The 17,777-nt window shown below is 36.1% G+C and overlaps 1 protein-coding gene across 7 annotated transcripts in view; it reads right to left on the reverse strand.

The window, feature by feature from the left end:
* The window catches only part of TBL1XR1 (TBL1X receptor 1), a 176,833-nt gene that overhangs the window by 22,841 nt on the left and 136,215 nt on the right, over positions 1 to 17,777 (reverse strand). For all 7 annotated transcript variants that reach the window (XM_036849951.1, XM_036849954.1, XM_036849957.1 and 4 more), the window contains 7 exons: positions 9,072 to 9,217; positions 6,726 to 6,948; positions 5,860 to 5,992; positions 5,350 to 5,491; positions 2,633 to 2,696; positions 2,436 to 2,533; positions 1,138 to 1,198 (listed from right to left, as the gene is read on the reverse strand). In XM_036849951.1, coding sequence (XP_036705846.1) covers positions 1,138 to 1,198; positions 2,436 to 2,533; positions 2,633 to 2,696; positions 5,350 to 5,491; positions 5,860 to 5,992; positions 6,726 to 6,948; positions 9,072 to 9,217 — 867 coding nt within the window. The remainder of the gene's footprint in view (positions 1 to 1,137; positions 1,199 to 2,435; positions 2,534 to 2,632; positions 2,697 to 5,349; positions 5,492 to 5,859; positions 5,993 to 6,725; positions 6,949 to 9,071; positions 9,218 to 17,777) is intronic.

Consider the following 17,777-nt stretch of genomic DNA (forward strand, 5'->3'; position numbering starts at 1 on the left):
GCTCATTAATGTGGCAAGCGTTAATCAAGCTGAAATGTTTAACATAATACTTGCAAAATTATGTTACTCAGATACTACTGAAAAATCATTTTTGTACCTTATTTGGCTTGTTTAATCACACTAAATAAAGAAATACAAAAAAGCAAAATGCGAGAAGCTGTATATTTCAATTTTAATGGTAACACTGTGCCATTGGCTGTTTGTAAAAAGTACGTTACCAAAGATTTGAAAATAACCAGAGTTACTTAAGTCAGCCTCCAATGCAAAACTCTACCCAACCACAATATAATCTTGCAAAATGCAATTAAAACAGGCAGTACTAAAACTACTGTTCTAATAGTTATTAGGCATCTTGTTCCAGTTCAACATCAGGTCCTGTCCTCAGGAACCTCCGTGAAAGTAGGCACAAAAGTTCTAGGCTGCACAAGAGTGTAGGTACTAAAATCCAGGTGTCTCTACACATCAGGATGTATGCCTTGTTGCATGGCCGTGTATCATGAAGAAAGAAGCACACTATTTGGGGGTTTTTTCATATTTATCTGGTTTAAGTATCAAATTATTTCTTAAAAGAGAAAAACATCTAAAGCACCAAAGTTCCAACACTACCAGGAAAGCCTAATAATTTTTATTTTAGGTAAGCAGGTGGACTGATTTAGATACATAAATCCAAAATGAAAAATGACAATATCTAAACTTGTAGGAGTTTATGCAGTATTTTCATATATATGTCTTATGCTCTTAACAAACGGCATTATTTTTATCCCTCATTTACAGACAGAGAAAGTAAGGCTCAGAAAGGTTCAATGACTTGCTCAATCTTAAAGCTTGTTAAGTGGGGTGGAATCGACATTCACACCTAGACCTCCTGACTCAAAAATCTATGTTCTTACCATTAAATATAACCAACTCTAATTGCACCAGGCTGCAAATGCTTTTTTATGGTACATTTCACAGAAAACATCTGATGATCCTCTGACAATTAACTATCTGAAAGTCAAAGAACATCGACTCCTCAAAGGACTAGTAACAAGACTAATATTGGATATTTCAAGATTTTAGATGAATTATATGCTATTAAAAGTTTAATTAGAAAAATAGAAGAAAGCTCTAATTCTCATGTAAATTGTGAAGATTTACCTGAATGAAAAGGAAATTGTTGTTTGGCTTCACCAGTATGTGCATCCCAAATAATTGTAGTCTGAGATAGAAAAGAAAAATATACTGCTAAGAAGCTAGAAAGAGTTTATCATAGATGCATAAATTAGATGCCTAATTATATTAAAGCAATATGAAATGTCAGAGTGCATTTAATTTTATTTTTTAACATTTACCTTTAGTACAACGAGGCTATATTCCACTTCGGGGGAAGGGGAGGGGAGGGATGACTATTAAGCAGTTTAATTTTTCCCTGGTGACTTTTTAATCAGTCAACTTACTTCAAATAACAATTACTGTTGTCTAGAAAGTACCAGACATTATATTAGATTGCTTAAGAAGTTCCATTGCAATAGTGTATTTAATGTAAGATTTTTATAGCTGCTTAGCTATAAGGAGGCAGATTTTTGGTTAATCAAGTAATCAGTTAACTCCCAATATTAAGATTTTTAACACTCACATTTACCTATAAAGGCAGCTTGAATTCTGACAATAAGTAAAACAATGTCTTTTATATTACATCAAAGTATGACATACAAATCTGAATAGATATATTCACAATTCCTTTAATACCCTCCCATCACTAATTTTATAACTTTGGGGTCATAAAATATTGTAGACTGGCAATAACTATTAATAGGGCGCTTCCCTCCCATTCCTGGCCTCCTTCATTTTTCTTCCTTTTTTTTCTACTTCCCTTTTTGACAATATACAGTTAACTGAGTGTGTACTTTCCTGTATTAAAATAATCTTAAATCTGTATTCATTTTGGGAGGTGTGGTAAAGGAAGTAACTTAAGAAAATGAAGGAGAAAGAAGGCCATGATTTCAACCTATCCATATTTACCAGTCTTGTTAGGTGAAAAGAGCTGGAAAGACCCGGCATTTCTTACATTTTCAATTAAACATTAGGAGTTCAGCTAACAGACTGGCTCTAAGATTTCCCATGAAATCTCTCCAGAGCCATACTCACTGATGAGATTAACTAGAAACTGTAGAAGGGAGGCAAAAAGTATAGGATGTATGACATTCATTATGGCTCAAATTCCCAAAAAATGAGGAGTGGTTACACAGATAAAGAATAAAGGGCATCTGAATAAGCAGATTCAGGAATGAGCTGACAGAAAATCTAAGAAAGCATTACTATTCCTATCATAAATTTATACACGAATTTCCCAAATATGAATGTTTTCTTGTTTATGTGATTAGCAGAGAAAAACATTACTTTCAATTATACTCTTTAACAAATTAAACTTTACAGAAATTAAATATTCTTTTTACCTTGTCTACTCCAGCACTTAGGATGAAATTTCCTTTCTTATTCCATTTTAATGCAAATATAGGGCCTTTATGCTGCCCCAAGGTGCTAGCAAGGTTACCTAATATTCAAAAGGAAAAACATTAAAATTACTTTAAGCTTTATAACTTAGATCAACAATAACAACAAATGAAAAAAAAAAAAAAAAAGCTTCATTTACCATCTTTAGTCCATATTCTGGCAAACCCATCGTAGGAACCAGTTGCTAGAAGTGTACCTTCACTCTGTCAGAGAAACACATTTCTTTCAATTATATAATCCAGAAAGGGCGTTTAATTTTTATTAAAATATATTATGTTTAAATCCTAAGTACAGCAGATCCGTGACATTCTCTGCTTCAAAATCTTCAGCTTTGTCTATTTGGAAGTGCCACAAAAGGCCTACAATACACCCTTCATTGCTGTGAAGCTAGTATTTTGGCAGCATTCAGTCAGTGTGCAAGCCTCATACCCAAATCTCAAGAATGGCAGGAACTGCTCTGGAGCAGAATCAACATCACTCTTATGTATGCTAAGGTCTACTGCATTCTCATAGATGCACATGACTAAAGATGGGGGTGGGGTGGTGGACTGGGAAGGACATCAAAATCATAATCTTATGATGATTTTATAAAAGTAAAAAGCAAAATCTTCCAAAATATTTCATTACAATTAGAAGTTTTTATATGATCCTCCCTCTAAATCTTTTACTGTCTAAACTGTGTGTGTGTGTGTGTGTGTGTGTGTGTGTGTGTGTGTGTATGTATGTTCCAAACAATATTGTTGTTTCAGATGATCAGATTCTTAAGTATCACTAAATGTTTCTTTCCTTTGTTAATTCTTTCCCAGTATGAAATCCTTACCAATAAAAATAGCAACACAAGAAAAACAGCCAGAAAAGAGTGTAGGCTGACTTTACAGTTAATGAAGTGAGTACCAACTGTCAGGAACTACTCTACTATGAGAATAAATCCATACCATTTTCTCTAACCTTATATTCCTCTACTGTGCCTTGAATAATGGTACAACAGAAGGACTTGATAAGATCTAACTTATTCTATGGAAATGCAAGTTACAGGGTACATTACACAGACTACTGCTGGGATGATTAAACACTACTGGAGAGACAGAATGAAATCCTGCCTTACTCAGTCCTTTTTGATGCTTTTTGGTAGGGCACTGAAAACAAGATCACCTTCTTCAGACCTCTCAAGCCATCTAGCTGTACAGGTAAGTGACAAACAAATGCTGGTTCTAGGGGTTGTAGACTCAGTTTTGCTAGGATCTGGAAATCCCCTCTAGCTCTATCTCAGGAAGAGGGAGCAATGTCGAAGCCAACAGCAAAAGCTTATTTCCAGACTCTGCACAATGGAAAGTTTCCTTTAAACTAATGGTCCCCAAATGTTTTATATCATGGACCGCTAAGGTAGGAAAAGAATACTTTGAAGATCAGATATCTCACAGGCTTTTGCTTTAATCATGGAAATGAGCCATTAATCAACAGTAACATTTTCCCCTTTGAGCAGAAGATTTAAGTTCATAGTGAATAATAAATCTTTGAAAAGTCCACACTTTTAAAAACTTGCAGTTCAGAACCACCAAGCTCAACAAACCATTTGTTAACCATCCTTTTCAGTGTAAACTATAAATTTCATCAAATTAACACGGTCTCTGAGCCAAACAGCTTAAGAAGGCTATAACGCCTTTGACCTACGATGCAGTAAGGTCCCATATTAAGAAGATAATTCTTAGTTCTGACCCTACAATCAAATAATACTGAAATGTGCTAAACCTCTTTTCATTTTTAGAATTCTCAACTTTATAGGAGGGGAAGGATAAATACATTGCTGGAATTTAGAACTAAGAACACTAAAAAACCTTACCTATGAGTTCTGGAAAAATTTCACAGAAACTGAGTTTAGCTAGCGTAATCATTTTTAAAGATAGATCTCATTTCCTGGAATGAGATCTGTAAGATTCTTTGGAAAGCCCCACAAAAAGTTGTTAAACAGAGGCCAGAGAAAAGAAAGGATGTCCACTTGCTAAGGAAAGGACAGCTGACCCCTAAAATTCTTGGTAACACTGATATAGTCTAAGAGGCTTCTTAGAATTGGGGGGGGGGGGGTAGGTGGTGCAGTGGGGGATTGTTAAAAAATGAATGCAAAGTTATAAGGAAGAAAAAAGGCAACATGGAATAAAGGAAAAGGTATAGAAACTTTAAAAATGCTAATTTTCCACAAAGTAATCATGGGAATGGAAACAAACAAAGCTGTTAATCATGTATTTGAAACTGAAAGGGTGAAGCTTTATCAATAATGAAATCAAACTTCCTGGTAAGTCAGAGTAGTCAAAGATGTTGAATCATATATAGAATCAGAGAATTATAAGATTCCTACAGCTAGGATAAAGCTTGTAATATAGACAAATGGTTCCTAAAAGGCAGCTGGCGATGAAGTTTTCATCAGTTCACAGCAAAATGAGAAAACAAGAATGTTTTTATTATATAGATTTCTCTTATACCCCCAACAAAGGACTTAGTAGTTAAGAACTCAGTATGTGCCTGTTATTGATTTTCATCTATTACTTCATTTACATAGGACCATTACACTTCTACTTTACATGTGACGAAAATGAAGTACAGAGGGACCGACCACCAGTTATACAAAGGTTCTACAGCTAGATAAACTGAGGAGCTGGAAGATGAACCTTGGTCTGAGTGCTCAAGGGCCAGTCTTTGTTTTTTAACACATTTGGGGGTGGGGACTTGTAGTCTGTTGTTCTTATTAGTGAAATCCAAAAATATCTGAACAAACTGACATAGCCTGCGATTAGTCTGAGGCTCAGAGAGGTTAAGTATATTAGTAACTACATCCATCATGGCCAGTACAGTGATACTCACATTCCAATCTAGAGATGTCACATCCTTGTTGCTTGGGACATCTTGCCCTCCTTCTCGTATACAATGTCTAAGTACTAACTGTGTGGAGCCACTAGTGCTATTTTCACTAAGATTCCATATTCTTGCTGTTGAGTCTCCGGACCTATAAAGTATGCAACATATTTTAAATCCTCATGATATTCTCAAGTATTCCAGAATCAAGGCAACAAATTTACATTCTATATGTTAATAAGGCAAATAAAAACTAGACTATCAGGGATGGATTTCCATTTCCAGTGTTTTTCTCAGTCTCCATTTTGGGGGGGCCCCCCAAACACTCCTGAGGTAGTAACTTTTAAGATTAAAACTTCTAAGATTACTTTATGAAGAAATAAAGGTTTACAGAGGCAAAATGACCACAAATAAGCAACAACAAAAACCTGAAAATGTACGTAATGTATTTATAAAATATGCAATATTTCAGTAAGATACTTTTAGAAATCCATTTTAGTTTCACTTTGAGAAACGTACCCTGATGCCAAGAGATCACTAACGGGGTTCCAGGCACAGATGAAAACTTCAGATTCATGGCCCCGTAACACAACTGCTTTATTAGGAGGGATTTCAACATCCCCATCCACTTCCATCATATCAGTATGATTATCTGCATCATGAGAAATAAATGGAAAATTCCAGTTAGGTAATATTACAACATACTGGAGGAAAAAAAAGACTTCTTAACTAGCAAATATCTCCTTCATATTATAGTGTAACTTCTTTTCCTCCACTATGTCAGGTAAGGGTGAAAATGACTACACAGTATTTTTATCACATGAAAAATAAATTCCTATCTTTAGTGAAGCATGAACATACTTTTTTCAAATAGAGATGTGCATCTAAGTTTGTGTTCAGAGATGGGGTTCGCAGGGAGCGGGAATAGAGGAAGACTGAAAGGAGGTTAGACCCAAACATAGCTACAATGAGAAAATGTTTTGAATTAAGTATAATCCATGCCAACACTGCTCTGAGTTTCTGCCAGTAGGGGTTGCTGGTATCATTCATGTAACATCACGGTTGCCTTTATATCTCCATGTCAAAGCTTCATTGTTTTTGTTAATGACTAGTGTTACAGATTATATTTAGAAATGAAATGCAGATATGAAATTCACTTAACAATAGAAAAATGGTTTCTAAATATTTTAAAAAGAAAATAAAATCCATGAAAGTAAATCTAGCTTTACGGAGCTTTAGGCATGAGAAATCTGAATTGTGTGATACAATTTAGGGGAACAAGTTGCAAAAATGAAAGAGATAATGTTATTTCAGCTAAAATGAGGCATCCCCATAAAGCAAGTATTTTTTCTGCAAAGGAACTTAAAATTCTTCTCTCAGCTCACTTGCTATAGTATGTGCTCCATTCTCCTCCCCATTTGCCGTGTTTTCTCCATTTTTTGCAGAGCCTTGTTGGTTTGTTGCAGCTGCGGCAGCTGCAGCAGCTGCTGCTTGTTGCTGTGCAAGTTTATCTCTGTAAGCTTGTTGTCTTGTTTGTACTACATCAGGCATTACGGCATCTATCAGTGACAGAGACTCTATTGGTCGACCATCAAACAAGGTACCATCCTGGATTTGAAAAATTGTAAGAAGAAAAATCAAAGGTAACACATTTAATTTGTATTCATACACGTCAACAGCAGAAATGGAAATCTTCATTCCAAGAAAAAATACTTTCAGATAATTTTCTGAATGCATGTAAGAAGGAAAGGAATCAGGAGGGAAGAAGGAACCTACAAGATGCACCGCAAACAGCTGCTTAAATCCTCCTCACAGAGTTCATATTGTTAAATGCTGCACAGATTAAAGCTGAAATTTTCAAAGGAATAAAAAACGTAGGCCTGCATGATAAAAAAGGCTTATTAATTATATTCCAAAGTTCTGTTAGTCAAAAGCAATATGGAATAGTTCATACAACGATAAGAGATTTGGTGCCACATTTTAGTAAGTATTCAATACTTCTTTAAAACTAAAAACTTTTAAAATAGCTTTGTTGAACTCAAAAATTTCTTGTGATTTGATGAAAATATTAAAACAGAAATATACATCAGATATTACGTTATACAAGCATCTCATTTTACTAATGTTGAAATATGAGCACCACAAGGTTAAAGACTTGCAGTTCCACAGCTAGTCTATGGCAGCTGGAGTCTGTTAACTGGTGCTATTGAGAGCACCATCAAAAGACCAACACTCCCACCATCGCCTGGTAACTTGTTATAAATGTAGATTCAAACCTACAGAATCAAAATCTCTGAAGGGCTCAGGCACCCCTGTTTTAACAAGTTCTCTGGGGGAGTCTTATGCACACAAACATTTGAGAAGTACCGCTGTAACTCACAGGCTAACGCTCTTCAATTTTATCAAGTTGCTATAATTTTCCAAAGCTCCTCTCACTGATATTCGGAAGTTCAAAATGAGTTCTTCAGCAACCACAAGAAGAGACACAGATACAGAGCAAGTCAGAAATAGAAACAGTGCAGAATATTAGATAGGAATATGCACATGTGAAGCCTGGCTCACTTAAGCTAGTGAACATGCACTATTGATAATCTACAGCGGTGTGATGGGGTGCTCTGAGTTACAAAACACAGCACATCTTTCTGAACTGCCAATTGTAATGGAGTATTTGAGGAGTAGGAGAAAGTATTTAAACTTGTAAGTAACTTAAAAATATTAAAACCAATACAGCTACACTGTGGAGTTCCATATTAAATCTACAAAAAAATTTTCAGAAAAAATGAGACTTCATCTCTGGCCACTGGTACAAATTGTCTATCATCCTCTGCAATAAAGGATACTGTTGGGAGAGAAAGTGCTAAAAGACAATGAGGACACTTTTAATTTAGTATTAGTGGATTTTTCAGTTATAGAGATGAGGAAACGAAAAAATAATCAATTTAACAGACTATATAATTATAGTAATAAATAGTGATGTAGAAACCATGGATGCTTCAGGTTTTAAAATACCTGCAAAAGGAAAGGGGGATATGTTAATCTCTGAAATGAAAATAAGGTAAAAAAGCTCCACTTATCATAAATCCTGACCACATATGAAAATTTTCAGCTACACCAGGGTTTGCAAACTCTTTCTGTATAAGACTAGAGAGTAAATATTCTGGGCTTTGCAGACCATAAGGTCTCTGTCACAACCGCTCAATGCTGCCACTGTGGCACAAAAGCAGCCAGATACTATGAAAATGAAGGAGCATGGCTGTGTCCCAGGCAAACTTTACAGAAACGAGCAAGACAGGATTCGGCTCATGGGTCATAGTTGGCTGACGCATGAGTTAAACTGCCTATACCATACAGACCTAGGTAATAGTATCAAGAGTTGTCTTTAATTATAAACTTCCTTCCAAAATCAGTTATAACCAAATAACCTGAGAATTTCTAATTTCTCAATCAATTATGCTCTCAGTATGCCACAGCACAATTTTCTTATTTTAAAGAAAATTATTTCTTACTGTATACTTATAAAAACCATGTAAAGAGAAGTAAGATAATGGCCCTTACAGTTGGGAGCCAACATGCCTTGGCTGTATGACCTGACCACCACATTAGGAATAATGCCCTTCAATCTTGTTCACCTGGTGAAGCTGAAGTCAGATAATGAATGAGTAAGCAAGATATCAGATACTGAAGGAAACATTTAGGAGTAAGAATCAGTATTTGAACTAAGTCTTCCTTACCTCATTAATACTAACTTCTGCCTCTACATACTGTAGACCTTTCTGGATGATAGAAATCAATGCAGCAGGCGGGACGAGGGCACCATTTATGTTAGACTGACTGATATGGCTTTCTATACCAAAGGTGAACGCTGAATGAGAAAATCCTGAAAGCAAAAGAAAAGGTATAACAATTTATTCTCCAAGTGGCAACATGCTATGTGATACAAATGAAAGACCTCTACAGTCTTTCAAAATCACATTCCACCCATCTGAAATCCCAGACTGTTAGCTAAGGTCAAATATGTTTTTAAACAAAACAAGTATCGAAATCCAAACAAGTTAACCTTTATGTATTTTCCTTTTCACCTTAATTACATAATGGTGGCACATAATTTTCCTCAACAAATAGTATCAAACTTTAAAACTGGAAAAAGGCCTTTGTAGACCATGTGACTCAACTGCTTCACTCAAGATAATTTAGCCCAAGGTATACTGACATTTAATATTTCTGTAGTATATTTAAATTTCTACATACAAATCATCACACACCTTATAAATTCAATATTTTGCAGGTTATTTTAAAAAACTACTTAGGAAATTAAAAGCAAACTAATATAAGGAATGAAAACTGAAATTTAATAATGAAAAATAATTTGTATGCTTAAATTTCATTGTATGTATGATTAAATGTTTAAAAACAATGTTACTAATTCTTTGCGACTTAGTAATAACCCATCTAAATGAAAGCTTTAGAAAATGAAGAGTTGGCAAGTGAAAATCCAACTTGATTGTCCAACAATTCTTTAATTTTAATTTGAAATACTTAAACCAAAACATTTTAAAACCAAAACATTCGCATAACAAAAATCTCTTTACATTGGCCTTGTTTTTTTTTTTTTTTTACTAAAGTCAAGTCCAAATTCAAAAGTAAAATTCTAGTAAACTGATAGACCCAAGGGTGGTTTTTTCTTTACCAACATTATCATCCTCTGCAGAGCTTATCATTAAATAGTAACTGTCATTAATGTATTTTCAATAATTCAATTATACATCTGTACAGAATGTTAAGAAACTTTCATACTAAATAAAGTAAACGAACATGGGCTTACTTGGGTCTTGGTTGAACTAATTTAATCCATATAATGTGTTATCTAGCCTGTCTATCCTAGCTGTTTAGTGCTTAGTCCATGTCTTTTTCCATTTTGTGCTCCCACTCTCAGGCTCCTTGTGGCACTTACGAACAGTCTATAATAAAATACTGTGGGCTCACAAATAGCATGTGGCTAGGAGAAATTTTAATTGGTTAATAGAGAGCCAAAGTACACCAAGGTTGATTTTCCTTAGGGGTGCTCCTTCCTTACCTCTTTGGGACACCTAACCATTCCTGTAAATACCCATAGTGAGAAGTAAAAAGATGTTACCTTTAAGACTTGAATTTTGACTTCTTGATTTCGCCCACAGACAAGATCATTATTAAACGCATGTACAGTCTGCAACTTAACCTGAGCTCACAAGGAAGGCTAAGAAACATACAAATAAAAAATGCACCATTTTGCATTGTCCCTGTCAGGAAACCCACAACTACTTGAGCATGAGTAGACTCCAGATCACCAGGATAGGAAGCTGAGAAAAAAGACTGGGAAGGATGGGGAGAAAGGGTGAGAGATACAGCAGTGAAATCCATGAGCAGTGAGGCTGGAGACTCCTGTTCTCAATTTCAGATCCCTCCCCAAATAAATTCTGCAGTAGATCATAAATAGAAAAAAAAAAAAAAAAAAGCTAAACAGCCAAGTGGCTTAGGGATTTAAAAAGACTTCAAGATAGATGATATCACTTATAGAGGGCCTATACCATGCACACACATATACTTTTATTACTTTATTATCTGAATTAGCAGATGTGAAAACAGTCACATAGAAAATAAGGATTCACTCAGGGACCATGGCCATCACCACGGCATTCTCCCAATCCTACTGAACAGTTAGAATATGGTCAAGGATAAAGTTAAGGCAGAGTGAGCTCCTGTTTATTAACAGAAAATAAAAGACTGCATCACTGTTCTTGTTCCATCTCAGGGTATTCGAAAGTGGCATCAGTAGTGCATGAAACATTAAGACACCTTATTAGCAAGTTATTTTGATCTTCATAAGCCTTCTAAATTGTAGCAGAGTCTATGATTTCTGTACTCCAACTCCTAAATACAATTTAAATAATCATTAATTACATTTAACCCTGTTTAATTAGATGGTAGAGTTCAAACTTATGTCAAAGAATATCCTAAGAGTTGCAGGTAGAACGATGTCAATTTTTGGCTGGTATGTTGCCTATATCCCGAATTTGTTTTGTGAGATCAGGTGCTCACTGCCATGTCAAGTTATTACGTATGTGCTTAGAATGTTCTCAAATAGCCAAGAAAACAACCCTAAAGCGGTCATTAGCACTGTTTTGGCACTTATTGCTAATGTTTACCCTAAAGAAGGTCCATACTTAAATGCTCTGCTTAAATACATGCTGAACTCAACTATAACTTTTTCTTTATTTCTAGTTACAGCATTACACGACAGCTTAAAATCATTATGTTCAAAACTACTCTTCTTCTTCCCCTCCCTAAAACTTTTTTCCTTAGAAATTTCTCACCTTACTTCACTATACCTGAAGGTCATCCTAACTTCCACCTCAGCCCCTGGCATTCCACCATTTTGCCAAATCCTATCAATCCTCCCTCTCTGGTCCCTGTCATCAGCTTTCCTTTTGTGCCAGAATGTGGAATTTAGTCCCCCATCATCCTCTGCCTGGACTACTGCTGTCCTAAGTTCCTTTCCTCTCCTCCCCAGTCCAGTACGCTTGCTACACTATAGCCAGACTACTACTTGTAAAACAAAAGCTGATCATGCTGGGCCTCCCTGGTGGAGCAGTGGTTAAGAACCCACCTGCCAATGCAGGGGACACGGGTTCGAGCCCTGGTCCAGGAAGATCCCACATGCCGCGGAGCAAGTAAGCCTGTGCGCCACAACTACTGAAGCCCGCACGCCTAGAGCCCGTGCTCTGCAACAAGAGAAGCCACCGCAATGAGAAGCCCATGCACTGCAAAGAAGAGTAGCCCCCGCGCGCCGCAACTAGAGAAAGCCCGCGCGCTGCAACGAAGACCCAACGCAGCCAAAAGTAAATAAATAAAATAAATAAATTTTAAAAAACAAAGTATGTTTAAAAACAAACCAAAAAAACTGATCATACCACTCCTTACCTGAGTACTTTCAATGATCCTTTTGGCTTTCATAATCAAGGCACACAGTTACTTTCGTAATCTTGACCCTACCCATCTCTCCAGGCTTATCTCTCCAATTCCACCCTCCCACTCTTCCCCATGCACATTAAATTCAAGTGACTGCCAACTACAAGGTAACACCTAGAAAATATTGTGCTATCTCATGCCTTTGGGCCCTATGCGTTCCTGTGCTCTTTTCACCTATGTGAATAGAGGTGAAGTCCTTCCTTCTGCTGCTCCAGGGTTGATCATTCTCTTCTATGCTAATCCTATAATTTGTATACGTATAGCATCTACGAATTGTGTGTATGTATATGACTAACAGACTGGGCTGCCTGAGGATGGGGTTTATGTCTAGTAATCTTTCAATTCTGGTAAACTAGATGTCACCTAATTATACTAGTGCTCAAAAAACATTTGTTAAATCAGAATGCAATTCTACTATAATTTATCTTAGCACATCAGGAAATCTATGCATCCAGAAAAAACATACGACTTAAATCTCCCTTGAGAAACTAAAACCTGAACCAGGGTTATGCCAAAATATATTTATTTGCATTTACTTGTAAATAATATGCAGGCAATACTCTTACAGGGACAACTTTTGATCTACATGGTAAAAGGCAAAAAGCCTCTATTAGGCTAGCAGGCAAGTCTAGCCTGCTTGCCTAATAGAACATCCCTTCTTTCCAGGGGTAGAAGCAAATCTCATATAAATAATACTCTGTATAAATATTTTGTAATCAAATATTCTACACATTCACTAGCGTGATTAAGATTTGGGAGGTAGAAAAGCAATTCCAGAGAGGAGTAAGGCTGAAAACCACAATGGTCAGTATACAGTAATTCAGTGACATTCAGTGATAAAGACCAGCAGTGGCAGGGGGTCTATGTGGAGTTACCCTTGAGACCATGCACTGTTCCCATGTAAGAAATGAGGTCACAAGACAACCATTTTCTACATATTGCTTGTTTCAGGAGTGCTTTCCCTTGGGATGACAGGGATTATATTCTCAAAGGGAAGTCAAGTCCTCTAGAGCCTGTCAACTCTACTTTTCAAATTGAGAATACAGGACCATGAAAAGGGGCCCTGAATGCGGTTATGGTGTAGGGTGTCTGAACAAGGGTGTGTGTGTTGGGGGGGGGGGGGGGGGCGGGGAAATGCAAAGCTTAACTACTATCACAGCACAGTGCCCAAGGAGTCTGGAAGCAAAATCTGATTTATCCAAGGTCCTTTTTAAGCTTCAGGTCAGAAAAGCCCAGAAAGTTATATCCTGACTTCCATCACCGTAACACTCCCTTGCCCCCAAATCTGTTTCCAATTCTGTCCTACAGACCCAGAGTTTTGTTTACTATAAAAAGTTCCCTACTTAAATGCTTAAAGGTTTTAGAAAAGGTAAAAAGAAGTAGAGGAAAAAATGCTATAGGGGACCTTGTATGTTGAAGAGTTAGACCTAGCACTTAAAAAAAAAAAAAAAAAAAAAAAAAAAGGAAAGAAGAAAAAAAATTTACAATACCAAAACCCAAATACAACTGTTAAAAGTTTTTATTTCCTTCTTTCCAGCACAATACACTGACTATACAGTTTTGTGCCCTAATTTTGCCCTTGAAATATATATATGTATATAACTATGAACATTTGATATGAATTATATTTTCTGAAATAATTTTATTATCATAATATTCAGCCAATAAATGTACTTAGCTAGTAAATTATTCATCCTATGGCTGGACATTTGGACTTTCCCAATATTCACTATTTAAAAAGACTCTTACCTCAAATATCTATGTGTATAGGCTTTTGCCATATATATATGTTTTTCTCCTTAGACTGGAGTCCCTCAAAAGTAGAAGGGGACATCAGCATTTTAAAGGAAGTTCATGATTGCCAAATTGCTTTTCCAAAAAATTGTACAAATTTATAATGCCATCAGCAATTTATATGTTTCCTTACACCCTTGCTATGCTGGCTATTCCTAAAAAAACAAAAAGATTACTATTAAGATTGAACAAGTTCTCTTTTTGGCAACTATTAAAGGACCTTTGTCTTTTAACAAGTATGTCAGTAGGAAGGTGTAATAGGAATTTCCTTTATCAGCAAAAAATAGTCAGCTTACAAAAAGAGGAGAAAAACTGATTTGGAAGTATAAAAGTATAGTAACTACCAGCATTTATGACAACTGCTTGCTGTTGCTAAGGAGTCATGTGGTGTGTCAAATCAATGTTACTGCATATTTTATTTATAAAGCAAAACTATATACCTACTTACACTTTTGTAACTGACCATCTACTCATAAAAATTGAAAGAAAGACTCACAGTGGACATACCAGATGCTGAGCTCCCCTCACTCCCATTCTTCACGGCTAGAGGCACATTACTGATAGCCAGTTTAACCTAACTCCATCCAGCCTGCTGTAAAAATCTGTTTATAAATGGCACCAGCAGGGCATATGTAGGAAGGAATGTTTATCTAGCCCAGTTCTGAGTCAAGAGAAACTACACTGTCATCTTACTGCTGATATTTTACTGCCCGTTGTCCGGGTTAATACAAAGTCACTAAATGAAAAAGACAAATGAATGGGCTCTTTGGTGTTATAAGTCAGAACCTTAATGTTATATATAAACATTCAGGTTAGTTTGTGCCCACTATGATCATGTTTAGATTTCCAAATTAAGTGTGTGTTTGATGTGTGATCTTAAAAGCAAATATAACGTTTTAAGTAAGCATCATGTCAGAAGAAGTGGTGTGGTACAAGGCCTATTTCCTGGGAGACACAATATCCCTTTGAAACGATTAGGAAACAGTGGAGAGAAGTGGGGTGCAGGAGAGACAAGACGATCTTTCATGAAGCAAATGCTTTAAGCCTACATATGTCATCACCTTCTCATAAATGGAGACTACATGGCAAGATGAATCTTAGTTCTGAAAACATGAGGATTTTAAAAAATAACAGTACTCAGAATCACAATCTAGAAAATTACTCAGTAACAAGCACATGTTGTTTTTGCATTTTCCAGTTAGTTTTCAATCATAAGATGCAACCGTTTCATAGCATTCAACATTCAAGTTCACCATAAATATGTTATTGAGTTCCTAAACATGTAACAGATGACAGTTAAATCTAGAATCCGGAATTCTCCCCTAAACCAAATACATAATTTAAGCAAAATAAAATTTCATCTTAAACAAAGCAACAAGAAAGACGGGTGCCACAAAGTTCACAAATAATTGCCAGGAACAATTTCTTTAGGAAAACAAAAAACCTGTGAATAACTACAGGAGAGTCAAGTGATACAAAGGGGGAGCAGATGGGGGGGGAAGGAAAATTTAACAGATGCAAACCAGCTTAGCTCTTCTAAAATTAACACTGCATCAGGTTCTGTTATATACAACTAACTATAGTATGTACCACTTAGTACTTATTCTGCATATGGTTGCTAGACAGGAGTTGTTAGGGCAATCAAATTATTAACGGCCTTGGGTGAATGCTAATTAAAGGGAGCACACTGAATCAGACCCATCGTTACTTACAGTACTACATGTCAAATACACTCAATTTCCAAGTCATCGCAAAAGAAAAAAAGAGTAACAAATTTTATTCCCCAGGAAATATGTGTTAAATATGAAAAGCCTACTTCATAATAGTGCAAAGTGATGATGACCAAAGTAATATGTTTAGGGTGAACTTTCTAGAGATAAAAATAAGAAAGACAAAAGTTCCAACACAGTAAAACCATCCCACAATAAATAAACTTTCCTCTTAATTAATTTTAATGAATGGGGAAGGATGGCTTATTTCAAACAGAAGTTTATAAAACATTTGAGGCTGACTATCACACTATAGTCCCTTTAAGTAACAAATTTTATGAATGAGAAAATGGGGAGCTCTGAGAAGTTATGTATCTGGGGGCGGGGGGGGTACTTTTAACAGGTAATATTTTCTAGTGCTGATAATATTCATAATAGGAGATTTAGCACACAGTATAAAGTACTTAAGATTAAAACAATTTAAGTGATTTTATTTCCTCTGGAGATGGATACCACAGTCCAGTCAACGTTAAACACTGCAGAGAATATGAGAAGCTCTTACTGAAAACATTATTTCTAAATCACACATTTATCAAAAAAGAACAAGACTTTCGTAAGGTGTTTTTAGACTTTCTGAGAACTTTTCAGATAATGAGACAAGCAAGAAGGAAATTTTATTTTCCTTTGTGGCAGGTCTTTACAAACCAGCCCTTTGAATGTCTTGGCACAGATACTTTCTCTGCTGTAAATACTTCTTTTCTTCCTATCTCCTAATCCGATTCAGTACTCTTTTAGAGGGAAGGTAGCAATATTAAGATTCTACTTTCTTCTGCATTGTTTTAAATCTTTCAAGCGAAATAACTATGGCCTGAAAGTAATTCACATCATTTTTCCTTAGCTATTTAACAACTAATTCTCCGTAAGAGTATGAAATTCTTCTAAGTTATGGTGATAAATAAATACTGAATCCCCAAAACAACCCAGAGAAGGAATTACTGGACTAGGTGATTCCAAAAACTACAATCCACTACAAAAGTGGCCATTTTTATGTATAATTAGAGATCAGAATCATAAGTGGCAAGTGTTAAGATGGGTTAGATCCCGATCTCTACCTGAAACCTGTCCTGAGTTGACGGATGTTTCTTAAACTCTTTCCTATCTCTTATCTCTGGAATTAATTTCAAATGAATGTCTCATGGTATCCTTTATCTCATAAACATGCCTCATCATTCTTGCTAAACCTTGCCTACAAATAAAAATACACCACTTTAGGGGCAGCTCCCTCTTTAGGAGATATTCTCACACTCCAAACCTCAATGTGTACATTTCAGGCTTTCTACTTTATCTCAAATAGTTACTAAATATAATTTTTCTTTCAAGATATTGTGGACATGCAACACTTTCTTGTCAAGTTCTAACTGTCCTACAACTAACACAGACCAGTGGCTTTCAAACTTAATAGTGCCTAGGAACCACCTGGAGCACGTCAAAACCCACCAGTGGAGCAAAGTCAAAACGTCATCAGTGCTACCAGGTCCCCTTCCCTCTCCCTGGAACACACCCTCTCCCTCCGACCTTCTTACTGCGTCCATCCTTTCTGTGGCGGGGCCAGAAAAGGAAACTGGAAGTGCCACTATGCTGACTTCTCATTCCGTTCCCCAACAGTCTTCAAAACACAAGCTCATCTGAAAAGTACCTCCCCTTCCTTTTCAAATGAGCACCAGATTCACCACATTACGCAGTATAAGATAATGTGCAATTTAATAAGGCAAAGTGGGAAATTTACTCAATTATTCCTATCAGAACCTATACAAAGGCTGCGTACTGCCCACGTTTACAGCAATTATGTTTTAAAAAATCATAAATCGGACATATTTGGCATGAAAGAATACCACTTATGAGCTATTCACACCTAAAATTCACACCTAA

The sequence above is a fragment of the Balaenoptera musculus genome, chromosome 4 (assembly GCF_009873245.2).
Source record: "Balaenoptera musculus isolate JJ_BM4_2016_0621 chromosome 4, mBalMus1.pri.v3, whole genome shotgun sequence".
In the NCBI taxonomy this organism is placed as follows: domain Eukaryota; kingdom Metazoa; phylum Chordata; class Mammalia; order Artiodactyla; family Balaenopteridae; genus Balaenoptera; species Balaenoptera musculus.